Source organism: Monodelphis domestica, chromosome 4 (assembly GCF_027887165.1).
Source record: "Monodelphis domestica isolate mMonDom1 chromosome 4, mMonDom1.pri, whole genome shotgun sequence".
Taxonomy (NCBI): Eukaryota; Metazoa; Chordata; class Mammalia; order Didelphimorphia; family Didelphidae; genus Monodelphis; species Monodelphis domestica.
Window position 1 is genome coordinate 85,742,223 of NC_077230.1, and position 25,548 is coordinate 85,767,770.

At 37.4% G+C, this 25,548-nt stretch overlaps 1 protein-coding gene across 4 annotated transcripts in view; it reads right to left on the reverse strand.

Moving 5' to 3' along the window:
* The window catches only part of LOC100017669 (solute carrier family 15 member 2-like), a 93,145-nt gene that overhangs the window by 39,987 nt on the left and 27,610 nt on the right, over positions 1-25,548 (reverse strand). For 3 of the 4 annotated variants that reach the window (XM_016433492.2, XM_016433490.2, XM_007494022.3), the window contains 5 exons: positions 24,266-24,407; positions 22,563-22,655; positions 19,883-19,982; positions 8,919-9,009; positions 842-919 (listed from right to left, as the gene is read on the reverse strand). In XM_016433492.2, the coding sequence (XP_016288978.1) occupies positions 842-919; positions 8,919-9,009; positions 19,883-19,982; positions 22,563-22,655; positions 24,266-24,396 (493 nt within the window). In that variant the 5' untranslated portion in view covers positions 24,397-24,407. Of the gene's footprint in view, positions 1-841; positions 920-8,918; positions 9,010-19,882; positions 19,983-21,284; positions 21,441-22,562; positions 22,656-24,265; positions 24,408-25,548 lie in introns of those variants that run through there. The other variant, XM_056793517.1, reaches the window with a different exon arrangement.

Genomic DNA, 25,548 nt, shown 5'->3' on the forward strand with positions numbered 1-25,548 from the left:
TTAGTTATATGGACCCCAGAAATTCAACTTGTTTCAAGCTTTGTAACTATAAAGTTTATTTAATTATAAACCATTATCCTTATTTCTAAAGAATTTTCCTCTCCTGTTGGTGAATGATTCACTGGGCCTGTTCATTTGAGAGATACAGGTCAGCAAAAGGAAACAGAGAGGTCCATAGACATTTGAGACCAGCATTTATATACAGAAATTTTCCACTTGCGGACTGTATCATCTGTTCTACTACAGAGTACCCTGAGCTTGTGCAGAGAGAAGAAAGGTGTGTCAATTGGCAACTCTGCCACTCACTAATAAGTCATTATATGAATATAATGGAACATGGCCATGTCATAAGAAATCATGAAAGAGACAGCTTCAGAAAAAGCTGGGAAACATATGAACTGATAAAGACCGAAGTGAACAGAAGCAGGAGAGCAATGTATGCAATAAAGACAACATTGTAAAGAAAAACAACTTCGAAAAGTTTAAGAATGCACAGATCAGTGCCATGACCTTCAAGGTGCAGAATGAGACATACATTTTTCTATAGTCAGTGTGGGAATTTGTTTTGCCTGGTTCTGAATATTTTAATGAGGGTTTGGATTCTCTTTAGGGTCTGGGGGTAGGTGTGGAAAGAAAATAAATACTGGTTAATTGAAAAGAAGAGAAAAGACCTGGATGAGAAAGTACCTTCATCTGGTGAGATTTCATAAATCTTGACTACTATTGTTGCTTCATTCAGGTAGATTTCTTCCCTGTTGCTTTGTTGCTTTCTTTGCATTCCTCAGCTCTTGAGAATAAGCACCTTTTCCCCTCACTACTACCCAACTGTGGCCCAACTTACCCACTGCAGAGAGCTGAAATAATCCAGAGACACCAAAGACAAGCATATAACAATCTCCTCCAAAGCATTTGATGTCAGCTACAGAAAGTAAAAATAAGAGAGAGTTATCCAATTTCTCATTTCCCCTTATATTTTACCCCCATGGCTCAACCTCATAGAAGGGGTTGGTTGTTTGGTTGGCCCACTCCTTTCTATCACTCTCTTGGAGAGAGATTTCTGTTTCTACCAGTCTCAAATGTGTACCACACAAATCATTTAAGTATTAGTGACCTTGAAAATAAAGGGTTCTTAAAAGGGAAAATCTTCCCATAATGAAATAATAATATCTCAGCATCTTAAGCAGTGAAGACACACTGGATTGAGAGTCAAGGATTTGGTTTTCAGTCCCAACTCTGATATTGGATAACTGTGGAACAGTGGCAAATTAGTTCACCTCTTCAAGCTTCAGTTTCCTCAGATTCTAAGAAATAATCTTAGAAATTTTAACAGATTAAAAGGTTTGTAGCAAATGATCATAGAATCAGAAGACATGAGAATTACAGAGTTGACCAAGATTTTAGATCCTCTTACGTCATTCTGGCTGCTCTCCTACGAACATGCTCAATTTATCAATATCCCTTCTATATGGGCTATTTGCTTTGCTTAATATGGCCTGTCTCCTAGGGGAGGAGAGAAGGGAGGGCTAGACTATGACTGTGGTTAAGTGGGGTTCATGGAGCAAACCAAATGTTCATCTGGATCAGAAGAAGCCACCTTCCCCAAATATCAGGAAGCAAGAGAACTGTTCTATTACTTGGAAATAGCCAGAGATAAAAGGCAAAGCAGGAAATGAAAGCAGGATCAAAACAAACAATTCATAGTAAAAGGCAGGGCTAATGTGAAGAATGGTCCAGGTTGTGGCTGCAAGAGTTTGGTGCCTAGAAGATAGATGAAGAATGAAACTGGACATGATGCATGAACACCTGGCCAAGTGCTTGCTGATTTGGCCCATTTTTGGCAGCTTACTCAAATGTCAATGAGCAGGATAACTGTTGGTAATGCAACTATCTATGTCACTGCCATGGAGACAATGGAGTAGTGGGCTTGCTCACACCAACAGGATCAGAATGTTCTCCAGTTCATCCAGGCCCTATCCCTATCTTTATATCATTATTAGTGCTTTTGGTAGTCATATTACCCTACTGACTCATCAAGTAGAGATCACAGTCCACTAAAATGCCTACAGCTTGTTCACATGAATAGTTTTCCAGCTACATCTTTCCAATCCTGTTACTTGTGTGGCTGATTTGTCTTTTAATCCAACTTAAGGACTTCAAATTAATCTCAACTCAATTTCACCTTATTAGTCCACTGTTCTATATATAGACTGTTGGGAGCTTTTTTATCTTCCTTTGTTTTGTTTTATAGACCCTGATTTTTTATCAAATGTATTAACTATCCTTCCCTACTTCATGTGAGTTTCAGATCTGTTAAGAACGCAAAATATGACTTCATACAAGTAACTGATTTTTTAAAATCTTATACAAACAAGCACAGTGGCAGATCCTTGAAGCCTAAAGACATTTCTCCAGAAGAACCAATTACTAATCAATACTTTATTACCTAGTCCTTTAATCAGTTTTAAACTTTCAATCAATGCAGAATTAAACTCTTGAAATTATTCAGTTCATATTTCTCCATATTATTCACATGTCATGAGAAACTATAAAATGTCTTGCTAAAGTCCAGATATGATATATCCAAGGCATCAAATGATATTGTATGACCAAATATCCTGGTATGTAGTAAAACTAATGAAAAATTGGTTAGGGAGTAAGAATTGTTAAGGTTTATTAGAGATAAAGGATATTCTTTTTTAAGACAAATGGTTGTGGTTTGTTATGTGTTAATATGCCTAGAATGGAGAGGGCCAACATAACAGACTCTATAATGTGAATATTCTTTTGGCAACATTCAGTTGTTCCTTTTGAATTATTTGCTCACCAAACAACCTTCTATTCTATAATTTGGTCTCTTGCATAGAGCTCCTCCTCCTCATCATCTTATACTCTTGGATAGTACTTGGTGTTGAGCCAGAGATGTCTATGTTATTAATGAATAACTGGCAACTGGATTATAAATGAGTGGTTTATGAGTTTGGTTAATGTTAATCTACTTCAAATTGTCAGACTACCAGTTTTTACCCAAGTTCACAGAGGATAATATAGAGTTATAGTTAAAATAAGTCTTTGGAGAGAACACTGGAGTTGAATTGAGATGTCTTGGGATCAAACCCTGGTTCTTCACTGAGTGAGTATCTCTGAGGAATTATCTTACATCTCTAGGCTTTGGTTTCCTCAACTGTAAAATGAAGGAGTTGAGGAAACCCCAGAAATCAGAGTGAGATTCAATGAACTGACAGGTTTGCCAAAGTTTATTTGGTCAGAAAGTTTAAGCTTCACATCAACTTTCATCATGCCTTTTATCTCTAACTCTGTAGAGGCAACTGACCAGTTCTCTTGCTTCCTGGCATCTGGAGATGACTTCCCCTGATCCAGATCAGGTTTTAGCTTGCACTAGGAATACTACCTAGCCATAATCACTTCCTGATCCTCCTTTCTCTTCCTCTATACCTGTGATAGCAAACCTATGGCATGCATGATAGAAAGGACACACAGAGACCCCTCTATGGGCACATGCCCATTGCCTGCCAGAGGTTGTTACTAGAAAGCAAGAGGGACTGGAGGTAGAGCTGCTCCCCTCCTCCACTCCACTGGCCTGAGGAAATTTTTTCACTTGACCCTCCCCTCTGCCCAGCAGCTCAATGGGAACACTTTCTCCTTCCTGTCTGGGATAAGGTGGGCAGGGCACAGGCAGCAGAGGTGGAGGGGAGGAGAGTACTTGGACCACTCCTCTACCTACTCAAATCCTAAATTCATTTCTAACTCTAATCCTAACCCTGAGGACATTGTTTCACTTTACCTGCCCCTTTGCCCAGCAGTCCAAATGAGAGCACTTTCTTCCTCCCCTGGGGTAAGGCAGGGAGTGGGGTGAGGGTTGGGGAAGCTGCTAGGCACGCAGTCTGGGGAGTGGGACACCATGCAATCTCTGAAAAGGTTCATCATCTCCTCTCTTTACCATATTCCCTGGTTCTGCTTCCATGGATTCTAGACTTGTGTCACAATATGGAATGGACTTTTGATTATGTTTCCTTAATAGAATGTAAAAAGTATCTTTGTCCTACCTATTTCTTGGCTTATTGATATCTCCTTGAAGAAGAATGACTGTTTTCTATCATTTGGTAAAAATTAATTATTCTATATTAGTGTGGATCTAAGTTGATCCATGGGACTTGGGACTTAAAAGGGAGAACTGAGAAGGGACTATATGCAATGAATGTGATATGGGCTGAAATGTTCCACAAACCCTGCCAAGTGATTATAAACAATCAAAAGAAGATAGAAACAATAACTACTGATAAGTGTGGAGCCAACTTTCAGATAAGATATATGAACTGCCTAGATTCACAATTATAAGAAAACTCCTTATATCAATCTTTAGACAAAACTTAGATCCTTAACTGGGGATCTTTGAACAGCAAGGACAAGTAGTCCCAGTCACACAGGACTAGGTTCAAACAATGCTCAATTTCCACACTCACTGCCTTCCTTAGAGACTGTACAAAAAAGAGCAAAATTTGACCAAAGTTGCCCCGGGGACGTTTAACATATCATTAGCATCCTATTTATATCACACTTTCCTTTCTATCCCCTTCCTCCAACCTGGATCACTATCACTCCTCCCCTAAATCTCTCCCCATCCCTCTACCACCAGCAGGCAAACAGAGTGAACCATGGGTAAAAAACCATGCAGACCAAAGTGGACCATGAATAGAGTACATCAGTTCCCTTGAGACACACACAGGGCAACAACTGCCCAAACAAATGATCACTTCCGTAGTAACTAATCAAGATAAAAGTAATTCCTGGAAACTCTTTCCCACCTTTACCTTTACTTACCTTTACTTACCTGCCTTACCTTACTTGCTTCTTCTTTTACTAGCTATCCTGTTACTATATTCTCTTACAATAAAGCTTGTTTCCTTGCAGTGGAGTTGGTCTGAGCTCAGTCAATTGGATGAGACTCCAATCAGCCTTGCTCACATCAAATAGCCCTCTGTGAGCAAAATCTTGATATCTGCAAAGCCTCTCAAGGAACCTTCCAGCTTCAGAAATGACAGCAAATGAGAAGCAAAGACAGAATGGTGAGGGAATCCCCAGAGGGAGAACCATGTGGCAGTGAAACAATAAGAATTCCTGAACCAGTCCCCTGGTGATAGAAAGGGGAATTGTCTTTATGTGGAGGAATGGAAGAAAGAGCTACCATGTGGAGTAGCAATCCTAGACTTTGTTCTCCACTAGTGAATTATGCAGATTTCATGGGAAAAGGTAGCAATTCTAGCAACCTCAAGTACATTTCTCTTCTAAGAAGCCTTAAGCTAAAGGGTAAGAACTCTAAGTCTAGAGAACTATGTAGGTCTAAAAGTAGTATGGAAGTAGAGTTATCTTAACTGCTTAAGAAAATTCAGATATTATCTATCCCTTTATTTGAGCAGGGGTATTTTGTTTTTTGTTTGCATTTTTCTGGGGAGTGAAAGGCAAACCCACTGGTACAGCTCTGGGATGATTATAGGCTACAAATTCAGATTAAAAGTGTTTTTATTGACATATTCTACTATATGACATCATGTGGGAATATTTTTGAGTAAAACTGTCAAATTTGGGGAGTAAACATTTTTAGTGCTTCTAGGCATAATTTTGGATTCAAATTATGGGAGCTGACATGTGAGAAGTTTAAATGAAAGATCTGGAAGTTTAAATGTCAAAAGGTGGGCATCTAAATTTGAAAGTCAAATTGTGACAAGATCTAGAAGATTCCTAGCACATTGGGTAGGTCATCTTCTAAGAAGCTATGGAAGAATATGTCCAAGAATTACAAAGAAGATGGAATATTATTATACTAAAAGGAATAATGAACTGGAGGAATTCCATGTGATCTGGAACATGCTCCAGGAACTGATGCAGAGTGAAAGGAGCAGAACCAGGCAAACATTGTACACAGAGACTGATACACTGTGGCACAATTGAATATAATGAATTTCTCTTCTAGCAGCAATGCAATGGCCTAAGACAATTCTGAGGAACTCATGAGAAAGAACGCTATCCACAACCAGATAAAGAACTGTGGGAGTAGAAACACAGAAGAAAAACAACTGCTTGATCACATGGTTTGATAGGGATATGATTGGGGATGTAGACTCTAAACGATCACCCTGGTGCAAATATTAATAATATAGAAATAGGTCTGGATCAATGACACATGTAAAACCCAAAGGAACTGCTTGTTGGCTACAGGAGGGGGCTGGGAGGAAGGGAGAGAAAGAACATGAATCATATAACCATGGAAAAAATATTCTTAACTAAATAAACAATTTTTTAAAAAATTACAAAGGATAAGAAAGAATGGATGGGCTGTGATCTTCATTGATTGAAATAATAGCAATATAGATGAAATCATATCCAGTCAAGTGTTAAAAGAGTTGCTCTTGCTCTCCTCTCAGTGAAACAGTCAAAAAAGAAAGTTTTCCAACAGGTAAGGGAAGACTGCTTTTCCCTCCTTTGACTAAGATGTCTGGAAAACGAGGTGTTTTTTTTGTGTGTGTGTGTGTCTCCATCAAGAAGATGGTAATGTTTTAGCTATGTAGAAAGAGGTGATAGAAAAGAGATCATAAAAATGGGGAAAGGACCTACTTGTCCAAAAACACTTATAGCAGCTCTTTTTGTGGTGGCAAAGAATTGGAAATTGAGGGAATATCTATCGATTGGGGAATGGCTGAACAAATTGTGGTATATGAATATGATAGAATACTATTGTGTTACAAGAAATGATAAGCAGGATGATTTTCTAAAAAGCTGGAAGAACTGGATGCAGAGTAAAATAAGCAGAACTGAGGAAACATTGTACATGGCAACAGCAATTGCATGATGATCAATTATGAAAGCTACTCTTAGCAATACAATGATCCAGGACAATTCTGAAGGACTTATAACAAAGAATGCTATCCACCTCCAAAGAAAGAACTGTTGGAGTTGGATGGAGATCAATGCATACTATCTTTCACATTCCTTTATTTAGAACTTTATTTTGGGGTTTTGGTGGTATGTGAGTATGCTCTTACAAAAATGACCAATATGGAAGTATGTTTTGCATGATTAATACATGTATAACTAAGAAAAAATAGGTGGGAGATCATTAGGACTTTAGGTAAGTCAAACTAGGACATATGTAAAGATTAAGTAAATAGATTCTTTTAGAAAAGAAACAGATTTCAGACTGGGTATGCAATAGATAGGATACACTGAGCCACCCAGCTGCCCCTTAATAATTAATTCTTAGATTTGGGTTCTTGAGGGAATCAGAGGAAGTCTATCAGGGCTATTCAAAGAGAAGAGAGACCTTGTGGTAAATGCACAATAGTAATCTGCAAATCTCAGGAACCAGTGTAAATCTTTGATATTTGTTTAGATTCCCAAGTTAAAATCATATTCCTTCTGGCTTTCCATTCTGACCTCCTATTTCCCTGTAATGGGTATCAGAAACTCCAATTTGTCTTGGTCAAACTGACACTTTTCTAGTTTGGCATGTAGGCATTTTTCACACACACACACACACACACACACACACACACACACACACACACACACAATTGTCTCAACAATGCCCTGATGAACTGGATATAATTTCTAGGATAAACAGAGTAGTTAAAGATCTCTAGACCATAGACACTCCAATAGAATACATCTTGAAAAATGGCATCATGAACTTTTGAAAATAACAATATAACAATCCCTGAACATTGCATTATCCAAGGTTGTATTCAAATTACCTGTAATTTATCTAGTCTTTTTCAGTAATCCTTTGTAGAAGGAACCAAGTTACAGTTTTCCTTTAAAGACAGCTTAGCAAAGATTGTAGCTCATCCCAGCTTGCCCCATGCTTCTTTCAATAGAATTCTATTGCAATTTTTGATCACAGAATCATAAGATCCAGAAACCAGGAGGTGGAAATCATCTAGTCTAGTCCCTTTCTTGAACAGATGAAGGTCTGAGAGGGAAAATCACTTGCCCAATGTCCCACACAGAGTGAGTTTAAGGGAAAAGTTAGAAGCAGAAATGAAAAGTTTTCCACCTTCCCATTCAGTATTCTTTCCCACTACAGTCATTAAATACAATAATAAACTCAATAAAAATTAAAATGTCAAGTATTGTAGAAACATAAGGATATAACTTAATAATTTTTTTTATAATTTCTTATTTGGGTCCTCTTACAGCAACAAAAAAAGCTCTCTATTAAAAAAAATCCCACGAGGTAGAGAATGATATAAGGGTAAATCATTATTCTAGTTCATGAACATATATAATGTATGACTTTTTATCCTTCTATTATTAATGGTATTCCTCACTTTAAGAAAGTATTAGCTTTACAAATAAAATTAATTAGTTTAACAAGTTAATTAGGGCATAAGTATTTACTTTCAAAATTTTCAACATAGGTACCAAGAGGTATCAATCAGTTAACAGTCATTTGCTATCTACTATATGCCATATTTCTCTTATACATTTCAAACATGATTCAAATTACCAAAATTCAATTAGCATGCAATTTTTCTGGAATATCTACATTATTTAAAGTGAGAGTACACCTGCATTTGTATTTGCCAAAGTGTACCTTGAGCTGAACAGTTTTAGCTTCTTAAAACAATGTTGCTTCTTAGATCATTAGAGCTGGATGAGACCTTAGAGGTTTTCTGGTCCAAACTCATTTCATTTATGAAGGAACTGAGGCTCAAAGAGGCTAAATGATTTGCCAAAGTTAGATAGTTTGTAAGGGAGAGAGCTAGGATTTGACTACATGTTCTCTGACTCCAAATACAGAATTGTCTTCATTGTTCCATGCAACTTCTTTTCTAAGAGTCCCACAAAAGATTGTTACAAAGATATTCTGCCCCCATTCAGTCCCCTGGTAAGCCAGTACTGACCTCTGAGCATGGGCATGAAAATTGTTGAAATCACGAATGCCAGGTTGACTATGAAATACATAACAGAGAATAATTTTCTCCTTTCTTCTGTCTGAAAGAAGATGGAACAAAACAATGTCAATGTTTTCAGACATACAAAGACTAACTCAAACAAACCCATAATCTCCTGGATTTCCAAACACAAACATTACAATCAACGTCTATGTTTGTGCTCGGGGCCTAAAGAAAATTAGAGCTAATCCACTGGTAATTAGTTGATCATCTTGGTAGAAATTTAACAGATTAAACTTCCTCTTTATATTTCATTTATGTCTGGCTTCCATGAGAGTTTATATTTGTAGAATTACTTAAACTGCATTTGCTGTGGGTTGATCTTGTGTTGAATAAATATGAAAAGCAATGAGGATATAGAGGAAGTAAGAATATTGATGACTATAGCTAGGGAAAATACAAATGCTGGGCCAAAGAGTTTTCTTTAGTTTAATGAGTGTTAATATATTTTTTAAAATAAGTTAAACATTCATTTATGACTAGTTTGGCACATATGAATTAAAGTCTACTGTCTTTGAGTAGGCTTGTGATTGAAGTGGGCAACTGGAGCTATAGATGAAGCCTGAATTTTCTTAACAAAGCAGAAAATCTCATGCAGTTTTTCAATATGTGCTCATATACAAAAGTCCCCAAACCCGTGGATGTTGTCACTAAGTAAAGAACAGAATGAAAAGCAGAGTCTTTAAGGCTCCCATCCCTTTATCTCTATTTTAAATTCCAACTCAGGAAGACAATAACAGTTTGGTGGTTATGGCATTGATGATTATCATAACATAACCCTTGGAAACTTTAGTCTCATCCTCTTGTACTTCAATTTTCTTTGTAAATAAGAGAGATAAAGAGGAGAATAAAGGGGAAAGACCTCACTGTGACAAAAGGGAGCAGCAAAATTTGAGAATGGGCTCAAATCAAAGAACTGATGCATCTTTAGCCCCATTCCTAAATCAAAAATAAAGGTTTTCTCATCCTTATTTCCTCATTGAACTGTCCATGATGAAACTTTGTGTTCTGTATCATCTGGAATTTACATTTTATGGAATATTATTATATCAGAAGAAACAGTCAGATCTGCTCTTCAGGAAGAGCAATTTGACAGCTTAATGGAAAATGGACTGGGGTGGGGAGAGACTTGAGAGAGGGAGATCAACCAGAAGGTTATTGCAATAGTTCAGGCCTGAATTGATGAGACCTGCACCAAAATGATGGAGGTGTTAGATAAGACAAGTCATGTGCAAGAGACATTGTAAAAGTAAAATAGATTTAGCAACATATTGGATATGGGAGATGTACCTATGTTGTAAGCTTGAGTGAGTGAAAGGATGGCTGTAACCTAAAGAGTAATATGGAAATTAGGGAACCAAGAATGATTTAGGGGGAAAGAAAATGAATTAAGTTTTGTACATACTGAGTTTAAGATTTCTTTGTGATACTCAGTCAAGATGTACAATAAATATTTAAAGATGTGAGACTGGATATCAGGAGAGAGGTTAGGGCTGGGCAAATAGATCAGAGATAGTCATTGAATCTATGGAAACTGACAAATTCACCAAGAGAAATAGTTTAGAAGGAGAAGAGAACCCCAAAAGAGCTTTAAGATGTCACACAAAGTTAGTGGATATGACCCATGAAGAGTCTTCAAAGGAGTCTGAGAAAGAATAGTCTATAATCTATATTCTTCTGGCCTAAAGAAACTCAAAAAATAAGCAGAAGTCTATGACACTAATGTGGAAGCCTGTCCAGAGGCCACATGATTGGTGGTAGCAACACTGGTCACAGAAGAAACAGCAGCAGTGTGGGGAACTCTGAATCCAGAAACTGTAAAGGACTGGACAACTGCTTTAAAAAATTATAGGGGATTCTTTGCTGGCAGTGGATGTTTGGCAACTGTACTGCCCAACACAGTTCTGGGTCACAGTTCCAGGGTGAAGAGGAATGCTGGTCATAAGGGAGAAAGTGCTCTTCCTAGGTAAAGACTGGAGCATAGACCAAGAAAGCAGTTACACATTCTCCCCATATCATAACACTTTGGAAGCACCAAAAACTTGAAGACCCCCAGAACTGGCTCTGAAAAAGCATCATAAAAAAGCCTGAAGTTTGGGACAGTGCCTTCTTACTCCCTGGTGAAGAGGGCCCAACTTTAACATGAAGTCCACTATCAAAAAATAGGCTGGAAAATGAGTAAATAACAACAAAAAAATAATTTAATCATAAAATGCTACTACAGTTGCAGGGAAAGCAAAGACAAAGTCAGAAGCATACATAATGTGAGAAGAGCTACTAAAAAGCCTCAGGGGAAAAAGTTAATTGCATCAAAAGCCTACAAGAATTCCTACAAGAGTTAGAGGTAAAAGTGAGAGAGAAAAAATTGGTCAAAGAAATGAGAGTATTGAAGAATATTGAAGAAATTGAGAATATTGAGAATATTGAAAAAAATAATACCTTAAAAACAGAATTGGGAAAATAGTAAAAGAGGCACAAAAATCTACTAAAGAGAAGAACTTAAAAAAACAGAACTAGTCAAATGGAAAATGAGGTAAAAGATTTGTTGGAGAAAATAATTCCTTAAAAAGTAGAATTGAAAAAGTGGAGACACTAATACACTGCTGGTGGAACTATGAACTGATTCAACCATTTTAGAGAAAACTCTGGAATTATAACCAAGGAATTATAAAACTGTATTTACCTTTTGATTCAGCAAAACTATTATTAGATTTATTTCCTAAGGTGGTCAGGGGAAAAGGAAAAGAACCTATATATCCTAAAATATAGCAGCTCTCTTTGTGGTGGTAAAGAACTGAAAATTGAGGGAATGGCCAAACAAGTTGTGGCATATAGTTGTTACAAAATACTACCACAATACAAGAAATGACAAATAAATAATTTTAATGGAAAAATCTACATAAAGTTAAGAAGAGAAAATAGCAGAACAAAGAAAGCATTGCATACAGAAATAAACAGAAATATTGTTTGGAAAATGATTTGTATAGATCTACCTCCAGAGAAATAACTAACAAACAGAAATAAGCAAGACATAGTTTTATATATACATATATCTTTTTTGTCACATGGTGCCTTCTCTTGTGGGGAGGGGAAGAAAGGAAGAAGATACCTGGGAGTTTTAATATAACAAATAAATAAATGTTAAATTTAAGAAAAATATTAGAATTGGGCCAGTAGAAGCTAATGACTTCATGAGACATCAAGAAACAAAGTTAAAAGAGTGGAAAAAATAGAAGAAAATGTGAAATATCTCATCAGAAAAACAACTGACCTGGAAGACAGATTGAGAAGAGGTCATTTAAAAATCATTGGGCTACCTTAATGTTATGATCAAAGAAAAAACCTACACATAATATTTCAAGACATTATCAAGGAAAACTGGAAAGGTTGGCCAGGAATGATAGGTTATCAGGAGGGAGTCAGGTCTCAGTGAGTGCAAAAGAATGGGAGGAATAAGAAGGGAAAAGTAAACTAGAAGTGGGAAGACAACGGTTGTGGCATTGTAGCAGCATCCTGGTAGGACTAATGAAAATGTTTGATTTAAGCAAATACCCTGTTTTCCTGGAATGAGCATGAAATTGTAGTAACAAGAATAGATAGAGCCTTTAGGAACAGGTATAGGAAGCCTTTTCCAGGGGCAAATTGCCACACAATCATAATGTTGAAAGGGTGGCTTTGTGGACATTCAAAAATCTTTTTCTAGCAGGATACCTGGAAGAAATTAGGATTCATATGCCAGCATTATTTGTGGCTTTGTTGAACACATGACTCTTTCTGGGATGCAAGATACCAATCGTCAAGAGGACCAGATCCAGATTTTATTTGGATCATGAGATAGGAATGATAATTCAGTTGAAGGATGGGTCTCCTATGGATGTTGTTGATTATTTCTATTACATTGATATCTTGTGGACTTAGACTCTGTAACAGACTTTCCCTATTCCAGGAGTGCATTACCATCCAAAGGTCTGTTTATCATCTTTTCCTCAAATGACCTGGTATTTACCAAGAGAAATAATGAAATTATTTAAATTATTTAAAATTCCTTATGTTGAGCATGTTCAACAAGCAATCACAATTTCCAACCAAATTTGGGCCAGACAAACCAAAGAATATGTAATTCCTACTCATAACAGATGGTCACCTGAAGGTAAATAGGTACATGAAGTGAATTAAACAAGATGACATTTTCTATGATGCCACACGGCTCACTTGTAGAACTGGGCTCTCTACCAGTCCAGAGTAGAGTTTGCCAAAAACACTATCACTCATTCTACCCTAGGAAAGTTGCAATTCCAAGTTGACATGGCTTTACTCTATACTGCTGCCATGTTGGTAAATAAGCAGGGGGAAAAAATCAACAACTGCTCCTTGTGGTAGAGAACTGGGGAGAAGTTGGGAGTGTGGAAACACATGTGCAAGCTGTTTTCCAGGCAGCAAAATAAACTTTAATATGAGGGGAGGGAAGAATTTTGGGGGAGAAGGAGAAGTGGCAGAAAAATCAGCAGAGAATTGAACCCCACAACTACAAATGGTAAAGCAAGAAAGGCTATAACCATTCACCTACCTATTAAATGCCAAGGCCTTCCCAGGATTTATGTGATAAATGTAAATGGGTCTGTGCTCCTATTAATATGGGTGTTAAATCCTCAGTGATACAGATCACAATCCATCCATGCCTGCCCATCCTGTCCATTTCCTCCAGAAGTTTGCATAGAGATAACACACATTCAGAGCTATTTACAATAAAAGATAGACTTAACCCAAGTATTAGGATCCCCAGGAAGTGACTATTAAATTGCCCAGTACTCTGCTGAGCACCAACCACCCTTAATACTGAAACCTATAGGCAATACAGCTAAGACTATATAAAATCTGAGGCAGCTAGGTGGCACAGTGGATAGAGTGCCAGACCTGGAGTTCAAATACTTCTTAGTTGTGTGGCCCTGGGCAAGCCACTCAACCCCTAGCTTTTACCACTATTCTGCCTTGAGACTGATTGTATTGACTTTAAGAGAAAAAGTAAAGGTTTAAAAAAAGACTATAAAATCTGATCTCTCAGCTTCTTTTCCTCCATTTGCTTTATGCTGGTACATGAAGCATAGAATAGGGGGAGGGAGCTCCCACCATGTACATACCACAGTGCTCACACAAAGAAGCTGTACAGTAAAACCCCAATGACTGCCAGCATCTGCTCCTATTTTGGTCACCCTCAAAGGCACCATGGGGCGCAAGCCCTTAGCCTCTGAATTTGCCTAAACTGCTAAAACATACTGGCATGAGTTTAAACTATGAATTCCATCTCATCATTTTCACCTGTTCATTCTTTTTTTAAAAAACAAAAACCCTTACCTTCTGCCTTAGAATCAATACACAGAAGAGGGGTAAGGACTAGGCAATGGGGGTTAAATGATTTGCCCAGAGTCACATAGCTAGGAAGTGTCCAAGGCCAGATTTGAACCCAGGACTCCACACTCTAGGCCTGGCTTTCAATCATTCACTTAGCTACCTAGTTGTCCACTCACCTGTTCATTCTATAAAACACACTGCAAATGAATCAATATTTGCATTCACCTATGTTTATTCTGAATACACACTCTTTGAAACCACTTATCCTCACTTCTCCCTTTCAACTCTCATGCTGCTATACATAGAAACCTATATCCTGCCTTTTTCCCCCCCAAGATGACATGCTCCCAGAACTCAGGCCAGCTTCCAAACCAATGCACCATTGTTTTGGTTACTTCTTTTTCTTTTTAACCCTTGCCCTCTGTCTTAGAATCAACACTATGTATTGGTTCAGAGGCAGAAGAGTGGTAAGGGCTAGGCAATGGGGGTCAAGTGACTTGCCCAGGTTCACACAGCTAGGAAGTGTCTGAGGTCAGATTTGAACCCAGGACCTCCCGTCTCTGGATCTGACTCTCAATCCACTGAGCCACCCAGCTGCCCCTTCTGGTTGGCACTAAAGACTCCCCCCACTCCAGAATTGCTATCACTTGTTTTGCCCTTCCTCCCACATACACACCACTACCTTTTTGCAAGTTGGAAAGCAAATCTTCCTAGAATATGCAAAACCTTCCCCTCTTTAGATAAAAAAAAGTTTTGTACAAAAATATTCATAGCCTTACTGTTTGTGGTGGCAAAAAATTGGAAACGGAAGGGATGTCCTGCAATTGGGGAATGACTGAACAAATTGTGGTATCTGATGTTGATGGAATACTATTGTGCTGTAAGGAATGATGAACTGCATGATTCCTCTATAAACTGGAAAGACCTCCATGAACTGACATGGAGGGAAATGAGCAAAACCAGGAGAACACTGTACACAGAGACTGAAACATTGTGGGACGATCAAATGTAACAGACTTTGCTACTAAAAGCAATGCAATGATCTAGGACAACTCTGAGGGACTAATGAAAAAGAGTGCTATTCACATCAAGAGAAAGAATTATGTGAGTAGAAATGCAGCATATTTATTTCCTCAAGGCAGTATGTCCACCAAAGTCATCATTACAGCCAAGGGAAGGATCTATTCCTAAGAAGCTATGATGAAATCCAAGATATTTTGGACCGTAAGTAAAACTATGATCAGTGGTATAATCTGATAGGTTGGCAGGGGAGGAAGAGAGAGGTAAGTAAGTTCCAAAGGCTGGACATGAGAACAAGTAGAGAGATCTGAAATCCTCGAGATGTTTTGTCTGCTTCCTGATCTCTCCAACATGAGCATGCATTTAGTAGAGCAAGGAAATTAGTCTAGTTTAAACTTTGAAGAACAAAAAGATGCAGCCCTGCCAGCTTATATGGATATAAGCTTGTAGCCCTAAGAAGCTGTTCTGTTGCTTCCATTTCAGCAGAGATTACAGTTAGTTAATATATGAGAGCATTGTTGTGGCTATCTAATCCCTGTAACTGGACTCGTAATTTTTCATCAAAAAGTGTGCAAGTACAATGGAGCAAAGAGAAAGGAAGGCAGGATCTTCCAGCCAGAGTGGCCATGTAGCTACCACGGTCTGAATTTGGAGATGAGATGGCTCATCCTTCATGTGTACCATTGTGCGTTACTGCTAAACAATCCATTGAGGAAGAAAAATCAGCAGTGTTTGTTTTGTGGACATCCATCCCCTTGCATCCATATATGATTTGTCTACAGAGGCAAGTTGCCCAAAGGTCCTGGCATTTAGAATATGAATGGGAAACATGGTGGTAATTTAGTGCCCTGGAATGCTGTGTGCTTAAGCTAACATTTCTTAGGCCAGATCCTTTCCCTCAGAGCTGATACCAAGGCAGAGACACTATTATATAAGTGAGTGCACATAAGAGATTAGAAAAGAAGCTTCCACATTGGTATTTGTAGGGAAAATGAGGTCCCATGGCCAAATGAACTCACAGAGAATTGGACACAACTGAAAAATGAACAACATCATATTTGCAGGGAAAATGCTCAAAACAAATATATTTAAAAGATCACATATTTGGAGTTGAACCATGACTTTGAACTAAGTTTTAAAAAAAAGAAAAAAGGAAAAATCCTAGGCTTCATTAGGAAGGTTTCTGAATTGTTGCAAAAAGACACCAAAAGCCTGATACTACTCTTAAGATAAGCTACAGTATGTCTACATCCTGAACACTGTTGCAATTCTTGTTAACTCTTTTCTATAATGAAATAGTAGACCTTGGAAAAGTATCTAGTACATTATTCAATAATTAAGATGATGGAATATCTTCCACATGAACACTTCTACTCTTGGAAATATTATATTGGAAGCTATAGGGTTTTTTTAATTGTTTTTTTTTGTAATTAGTAAATACTTAACTTCTCCTCCTTCCCCCTTCTCCCCCCATTGAGAAAGAAAAACAAAATCCTTATTACTAACATATAGTACAAAGCTGCTCATTGGCCACGTATTCGAGAGCTATTGGAAAGAAGTCTGAGGAGATAGTACCCAAGTTTTAAAAATTATCAGTGACAAGCATAGACTGAACCATGAACTTGTTCATTAAACAAGTTTTTCAGGAGTTATCGTAAATAATTTTTATATTATTTATTCATATTATTTGTATTTATATAATGGATTTTAAAAGAATATGTGCTTAATATATAATTAAATATCTAATTTTAAAAATATAAATCTGTTTATTTTATTTATTATTTAGTTTAAGAAATTTAAAAGTTTCAGTAATGTGGTTGGCATTTCATACTGTATTATCATTATTGATCATATGAGAACCAGACATTTACATATGCTTGCATATATCTTAATAATGATGACTGTATATCCCCTTTCTAGATGTAAAACAAACTATAATCATGAAGTCACTGGGGTTCTACTCTACTAGTTCCCTCTTTTTTTTTTGACAACATAATTACACAGCTGTGGAAAATGAGATCCCAATGTTAGCAATGTGCTTGAGGTCAGGAGAATGTGAGGAGGACCAAAAAGCATTTAGGTGTGCCTAGGTGTTGAAGAACACCACTAGTGTAGGGCCAGTCTTTGATGCTGAAGCTGGGAGAGTGTGGAGAGAAATGAGCAAGTAAGGTTCAGAAGAACTTGGGTGCAGGGGCTTGTTGATGCATAGCATCTCTGCATTTTGTCATGTGGCTCTCAATGTCTGACCTCTTGGGAAAGGCAGTCAGAAGTTCATATAGTATCTATGTTCCTTTGGCTTTCTGTGAGGAAGGAAGGAAGGAAGGCCTTACTTAGGCACTGTGCTATTCTAGAATCTGGGACTGATGGTCAAACTCATCCTTGCACATTTTAGGGAAGACATTCTTGCTAAGGGGATGGGGATGAGAATGGGAGGCAAAAAGACAATCGAAAAACTTGCATGAACAGACATTATTAGAAAGAATGACTGCCAGTCAGAGGACAGAGTTAAGAAAATCCACTAAACCCCCCCCCAACCAAAAACAACTAGGAAGTCAAAATGTATGGAATCCAAAAAGCCAGAAAAATTTGGCTGAAGTCAAGCTGCTTTCCAGAAGCTCAGGACTTTTTATTCTGATAGCAGGCCTACTCCTTCCATACTGACACTAAGTGGCCTCACAGTGCCCATTGCCAGCTCCAGCTCATAATAAACATAACAGGTGCATCAGAAATCAGATGAGTCTCTCTTCAACACCCCAAGACCAATGGATTCAACTGCCTATTGTCCCACTCTTCCGCCACCCTCCCTGACTATTGATTTCTCTAGTTTTCTGTCAGAAGGCATGCTGTTTTCTCTAAATGACTCTCAAACATTATATTCAACTTTTCGTAGTCAGAATTTTCTATTGCTAGAATGACTAAGTACTATGACATTTTGGTGAGAGGGGGAGGGTGGAATAAGGAGGAATGTCTTTATCCTAGTAACTGTTTTCTTTTGGAACTCACATCTATTTTTTTATTATTTCCCCCTCTCCTGTTATTTCCTCAACTATTTCAGACTAACCTTGGTTCTCCTATCTATACATCCTAATTAAAGAAAACATAAATAATGCCAAGACCTTTGGGAATTGGGAAAGCTGGTTATCTGGTGTAAAGGGTTATTTTCTTAAACTCCCTCAGCTCCAGCTCTGATCACTTTTCACAGACTTCTGAAAGGAAGCCATTGTTGGGTAATCCCAGAGTTTTGTGAACTGGTTTCCAAATTTAGGGCTGAATCAGTGAGGGAGAACGATGAAAAAGCACTGGGGTCTGCTATTGAAACACTGTGAACTGCCTTCAGCAATTTATAAGAGGTTCTTTTGGACTGAAAGAGGAGAAAGCTAAAGAGTTGTTGGGGGTTTTTTTGTATTTTTTGTTTTAAATTTTAACTGTTCAAGGCATCGCAAGACAAATTAAAGAGATATTTATAGACACTTCAAAGACAAGTGGGTCTATTTCATGGGTATTAGCACAATGAAGAGATGCCAAGGAGACAAGAAAGCTAGTTAGCAGCAGCTGGTCAAACATACTTTTAAAATTAAAAATCACTAGCATACAGTAGGCATGTGTGTTTGTATATTTGAGATACTCCAAGCAAAATTATTCTTAAAAGTGAGAAAATTAGAAATAAACATCCTCAAGACTTTGAGGTCAAAATCAGAGAAGCAAATGATCATGGGCTCCTTTGGTCCCACTGTCAGAGCCAGAAAACTGAGCTGAATGGACAATTGGTTCATTGTAATTCTGGTTCTTTGTTCTGTTGGACATAAGAATTTTTTGAATGCGAGGGTGATACTACTAGCTTAATGAGAAAAAATATACATAAAGATCATTAGAGGTCTTCAAAAATAGAATAGAATAAATCTCAGGTGGTTTACCTGCCTAAAGATTCAATGCTTGAAATGAAGATCTCTTTAAGGTTTCCTCTAGCTCTATTATTCTGTTGTCAAATTAATTTTTTTCCTTCCTTGTTATCTAAATTATTTAAATCTAAAATGCATCTGCTCTTTCATAACCTGTCTTAAACATCAATCAAGATGGAAAATAATAAACATATTTAATGTATTGTATAATATATTATAATATTTTTACATTTTATTTATTTTTTATAAAATCTTTTTCCATGGTTACATAATTCATGTTCTCTCCTTTCCCTCTTCCCTCCCCCCTCCAGGAGCTGACAAGCAATTTCACTGGGTTATACAAGTATTATCACTCATATATTATAACATATTAATAAAATAATAATAAAGTCATTGTATATTATGATGCAAAAAATAACTTTAAATCACTACCTTCCATTGTGGGATATCAAAGGTGTTATATGTGTTCCAGATAAAGTTCTATGACTGGTTAATGCTCTCATGACTTCAGGACAGTGTCATATATAGATGCTGCATTTTATACAGTGATAACTTGCTGCAGAAACCTATTGTTGAGTCATAGAACTATCACAGTTAAGTTTAATTTCCAAAAGTGATTCTAATAAAAAGACTCATGGCTCTTACATGCTCTTCTTCAAACTGGTTCCCAATAAAGGCCACAACACAAGGCTTAATGATTCCTGATCCTAAGGCAATCAGAGAGTATCCTAACATAAAGAGGAACCTGCCAAGGAAAGATGAAGACTGTATCAGTGATGATGTTTTACATTGCTTTAGTATGCTTAGTATCAGTGTATTGCCTCCTTTTTCCCATTCCCCATCCATGGTAGCCAAAGACCTTTTGGGATTAATGGAATAATGCCAGAGAGAGAGAGAGAGAGATCTCTTTTTAGAAAAAAATAGGGGCAGACACTTGCTCATGAAGAACAGATTGAAGGGCTCATCAATGTAGGATTCTCTATTTCCATTTAAATGACACATGACTATTTTGGCCTTACTCATCATTCCTCTGTTCCTCAAGTTCTCTAATGAACCTGAGTAAAGTGGAAAATATTAAAATTCAATTTCTTCCAATTTCTTCCATTTCTAAGCTTTATGTCCTGTCAATCAAGAAATGGCATATACTGTCTAATGGAATATTTTAGCCCAAGCTAAAGTGAGGAGAAAGAATGAGCTTAGCAGAAGAAACATATAGGTTAAAAGATGAGTTCCATAAGCCCACAGGGATGAGTCAGAAAAGGGTATGAAGAATAAAAGAGTCTCAGAGTAGAAAGGGATCTTAAAGACCATAGTGTTAAGTACCCATCCAAGGCAAGAATCATTTCTACAATAGCTACCACAGATGACCACTCTATTCTTGGCTATATATATAGGGATGGAAAACTTATTACTTATGAAGGTTCCTCATATTTCATTTCTGAATAGCTTGGAATACTTTTTATGTTAAGCTGAGTCCACTTCCCTGTAACTTCTACTTGCTGACCCTCATTTTGTCCTTTGGAGCCAAGGACAAAATAAGTTGTCTCTCTTTTTTTTTTCGTGACAACCCTTCAAATATTTGAAAGTAAGTTGTTCCCTCTCCTAAGTCTTCTATTTACTGGCTAAGTATCAGCTTTTCAACTATTTCTCATATGATATCATTTCAAGTTCCCTCATCATCTGAGTTGCCCTTTTGCAAATACATTCTAGTATGCCATCATCTCCCCCCAAATGTGATGTTCAAAACAGAACACAATATTCTTGATCTGCTTTGTCTAGTACAGAGTACTAAATGACTATGACTTCCCTTAGTCTGGATACTTCTATTACTATAGTCTAATACTGAAATAACCTTTTTGGTGACCTCATCACATTGGTTTTCATGGGCTTATAGTATCTTTCATACAAATGGTCATCTAACTATATGCCTCCCCCATTTTGTACTCCCTTTTCTCTGTGCAATAGTTTTCAAGCCCAAATACAGAATTTGATCTAAATCCTTATTGCATTGCATTTCATTTTATTATATTTGACCCATTGTTCCAACCTGGATATTTTTGAATCTTGATTGTGTCATCTAATGTATTATTTTTCCTTCTCCTCTTTCCTTCTCAGCTCAGTGTCATCAGCAAAAGTAGATAAGCAGGATATTTATATCTTCATTGATAAAAATGTTAAACAGAACAGAGCTGAGTATAGAACCCTGCACCAAACCAGATTAACATCAGAGCATTGATCAGTACTCTTGTTATCCATTCCTTCCATCAGTTCTGAACCCACCTAACTGCACTATCATCCCGTTCATATCTCGCCTTCTCCTCCACAAGGATATCATGAGAGATTATGTCAAGTATCTCACTGAAAAGCAGGCATGCTGGATCTACAGCACTTCCTGATCTATCAGACTGATTATGTTGTCACCAAAAAAAAAAATAATTTAAGTTAGTTTGGCACAGCTTGTCCTTGGTGAGTCATGTTGTCTGATAGTGATTAAAGTTTTCCTTTTCTAAAGGTTCACAAATTTGAAGATGGTAGTCAAGTTAATCCAGTCTCTAATAAGTGAAATATGCCATCTTCAACTTTTTGAAAATTAGCACAGTAGGGAGACATTATCCATAGTTCCATCTTGAAGTTTCCCCCTTGACCTCCACCATTTCTAAAAGCTCCTTCAGCACTTCCTTTTCTGACAGGTGGGTGCTACCTTCAAGTTCTTTCTTGAGGCATCTATTTGTATACCAGCTTTCTATCCACACACAAAGGCAATGATACTTGTAGGTATCCTAGAATTGGGGATGAGTTTTATAACCTTTTTAAGGCCTTCAAAAATCCTCATAATCCCCTCTCCATCCCCCACTCCCATTTCTTTGCCTCACTTTCCAGCTCCCAGCTCAAGACAAAATGTGCTCATGTATGTGAGGCAAATGTAGAAGAAAATAAATGGATCATTTGGCCACCTTTCCTGGCCCCTAGGGAAGACAGATAAGTCCAGAATTAAGAATTAGTATGGAAAAAGGAAGAAGGAGAAGGTAAGAGGAGAATGGAGACAAAAAAGGGGAATGGATAAAGAGAGAGAGAAGTCTTGCTTATTATGCCTCCAGTGCTAAAGGCTAACCAAGGGGTAAAGTTGAAAATTTAAGTGAGAGCTGCTCATTAACCCAGCTGCAGAGATGAACTAAATGAGCCCAAAAAATGCCTGAAAGAGTTAATTATCAATAAACCCAATTCAAGAGCAATGTTCTTGAGATACTATGAGAAAGGCTAACTGTAGGATGATGTCCATATGCTTAGGTAACAACATCCACCCCAAGTCCCAGGTAGTACTCACAGATGAATTAGCTGTCCTGCCTTTATGGGCACTGTACTGAGTAGTAGGATCATGTGGCCCATCATACACAAAATATGGCCCGTCACAATTGTGCTGTTGAAGGGAGGGGGAAAAGCAATGCTCAGTTAAGCACTGGAAGCGATTATCAGCAGACAGCAAAATATTAATTAACCAAATAGCTAGTTGGCTTTCATACAAAGAATATAAGTAGTCACAGGAATAACAGCTTCCATTTTTTAACATTTTAAGGTTCACAAAGTGCTTTATTTACAATTTTCTAACTGGGCCTTCACTATAATCCTTTGAGGTTGTTGCCACAGTTGGGGAAACTAAGGCTCTGGGAAACTGACTTTCTTAATATCATACAAATAGTGTCTAAGACTAGCTTTGAACCCAGGTCTTGAAAGTTCCAAAAGCAGTGCTCTTGGCACTACACCACACATACTAACTGCTAAGAAAGATCCAGAAACAGAAATTACTGAAATAGAATTTGAGGTAATTTTTGTATGGATGAGAGTATGACCCTATCATATCAATCCATCAAATCTCTGTGATCAGTAATGTTTGGGATGTGGGATGTGTGGGAACTTTATCAAAAACCCAAATCACAATCATCTATAACTTAGTAGATAAGTCTCTGAGGGTCACCTCAGGGCAGGAGAGGTTGAGTAACTTGTCCATGGTCACATTGAAGAATTAGCTTCAGAGGTGAGATTTGAACTCAGGACTTGGGAACATATAAAACCAAAAATCCCTCAGGATAATGTATACACTCAAACTAACCAAAAATCCATGGGAATTTTGTACTAAAGTAATCCAATCAACATATTTGCATATTAAGAATATCATGAGAAATTATCTCTCAATTTGCCTAGTGCTAATTCCAAAAACTTGCTCCTGGTTTCTGTTTTTGATTTGAGTGACGGTTCACTTTAACCAAGAACCAGTGATCAGGAACGGCAGTCTTGGCTAACTTCAGTAAAAGATTTGGTGAGGTGTCTAAAATCCACGACTCTAATGAAATATTAGAACTCTATGAACTGTGAATCTCCAGTCTCTTTAGGTGTACTTATAAAGCATATAGAGTCCAAGATGGTTGCTCATGGGAACCCCAGGAGCCTGGTCAGGACAGCTGTGCACTGGTCTGCAGCCTTGGCAAAACTCCCCACTATATAATAGCAATATCGCTGCAGTAAATTAATTGAATGTTGAAGCAGTGTCTCTAAATTCCATTGAAATGAATTGGGGGCAGTAAAATAACAGTAGCTGAGGAAAGCAAAAAGAATCTGACACCCCAAATCTCCTGGCCTCTTCCCACTACTGGCTGATTTAGGGCAGGAGATGCTTCAGCAGTTACATGTCAACATCTGCTGTCCGATTTCCTCCTGAGTGACTACTGACAGAAGAGGCCAATTTTGGAGGCAGCCTTCACCCTTCTTAGTACCTTGGAGGGATCTGAATATTTTCAGGGAATAGGGAAAGGTTCTGAACCCGAGACCCCCCAAATAAAGAGAGCAGCATCACATCCAAGAAGTCCAAGAAGTTTTTATCAATCCCACACAGAATTTCCTTGAACTTTTATCTTGGTGTAGCCTCAATCCATTTCATCTACTATTTTATTTCAACGTCTGGAGTCAAATATTATCTCATTTCCTAGGTCACATTTTCTGGGTTGATGGAACTGGAAAGCATTTCCTCCTTACTTGTAAGTTCCCAAACCAGAGTCAGCAATGATGGCTCCTGTGGTGCTGATGAAAAAGTTTAAGCCGTTAAAGAGATGGTACGTGGCAGTAGATGTGTTTTTACTCCATTTGAGGAAATAGACCATGTACATGGTGATCACAGCTAGAGGAAAAAGAAAAAAAAAGACAAAGCCATCAACTTGTCCTTTGACGCTGTCCCCACACCTACTATTGCCACCGAGTGGCCAATACTTCTATATCATCCATTTCCCAAGCAAGAAATCTTAAAGAGGTTGTCAATTTATTATGTTGCTTCACTCTGCTCATCCAAATGTGCTTCAACCCTGCTGACTTTTAAAAATTTATAACATCAGCCAATCAGAAAGCACTTAGCTGCCAAGTATTGTGTTAGACCCCATACAAAAGTGAGATCGTTCCTGCCCTCAAGGAGCTTATATGATACATCTTGCAAATTTACTCCTTCATTTAAATTGCTGAGGCCAGAAACTTAATCCAGTTGTCCATCTTTCATATGGGCTGCTGTTACATGATAACGTTATGTAATTTGACCCACTCTGCCAACACCCTCTTTTGTTCATTGTTAATACTACTTTTAAAGGTGTCTTCTTAGTTACTCATTTTGAACATTTCAGTCATCCTCTTCAGGTCATTTGAATTTCAATTTAAAAATAGACTAGATCTGTAGTCAGCGCTATTGGACATTCTAGAGACTGCATTATGACGGAAGAAGGTTTTAGCAAGATTAACATGGAAAATAAAGAAGTTTTTGTAAAACATGATAGTCTGTCTAGAAATTCTAAAAGCTCAACCAACAACTTTATTTTAATAAATGAGCTCAATAAAGTTGCAAGACACAACACTAACTCATAAAAATAAGCTGTATTTTAATTTACTAATATCCAAGATCAAGAAGGCACAATAAAGAAACCTCTTTCACTATAACAATAGAAACTAAATGCATTTTCTATCTGCCTATGATAAAGTGCCAACAATTAAATTAGTTATATATACTCAAGACTTGTGTAAGAATGCCAAAGTTATAATGACAAAAATAAATAAGAACCTAAAAAATTGGAGAAAAATTCATTGTTCATGAATGAACTAGATTATTATAATAAAAATAAATACTCCATAAATTCATTTTATATTTAATGTAACATGAACCAAACTACCAATAGAGAATCTTTATAGAACCAAATTAGATAAAGTTTGTCTTAAAAAACAGAAGGGTAAAAATATCAAGGATCACAATGAAGGAAAAAGTAAATAAGGATGATTTTGCA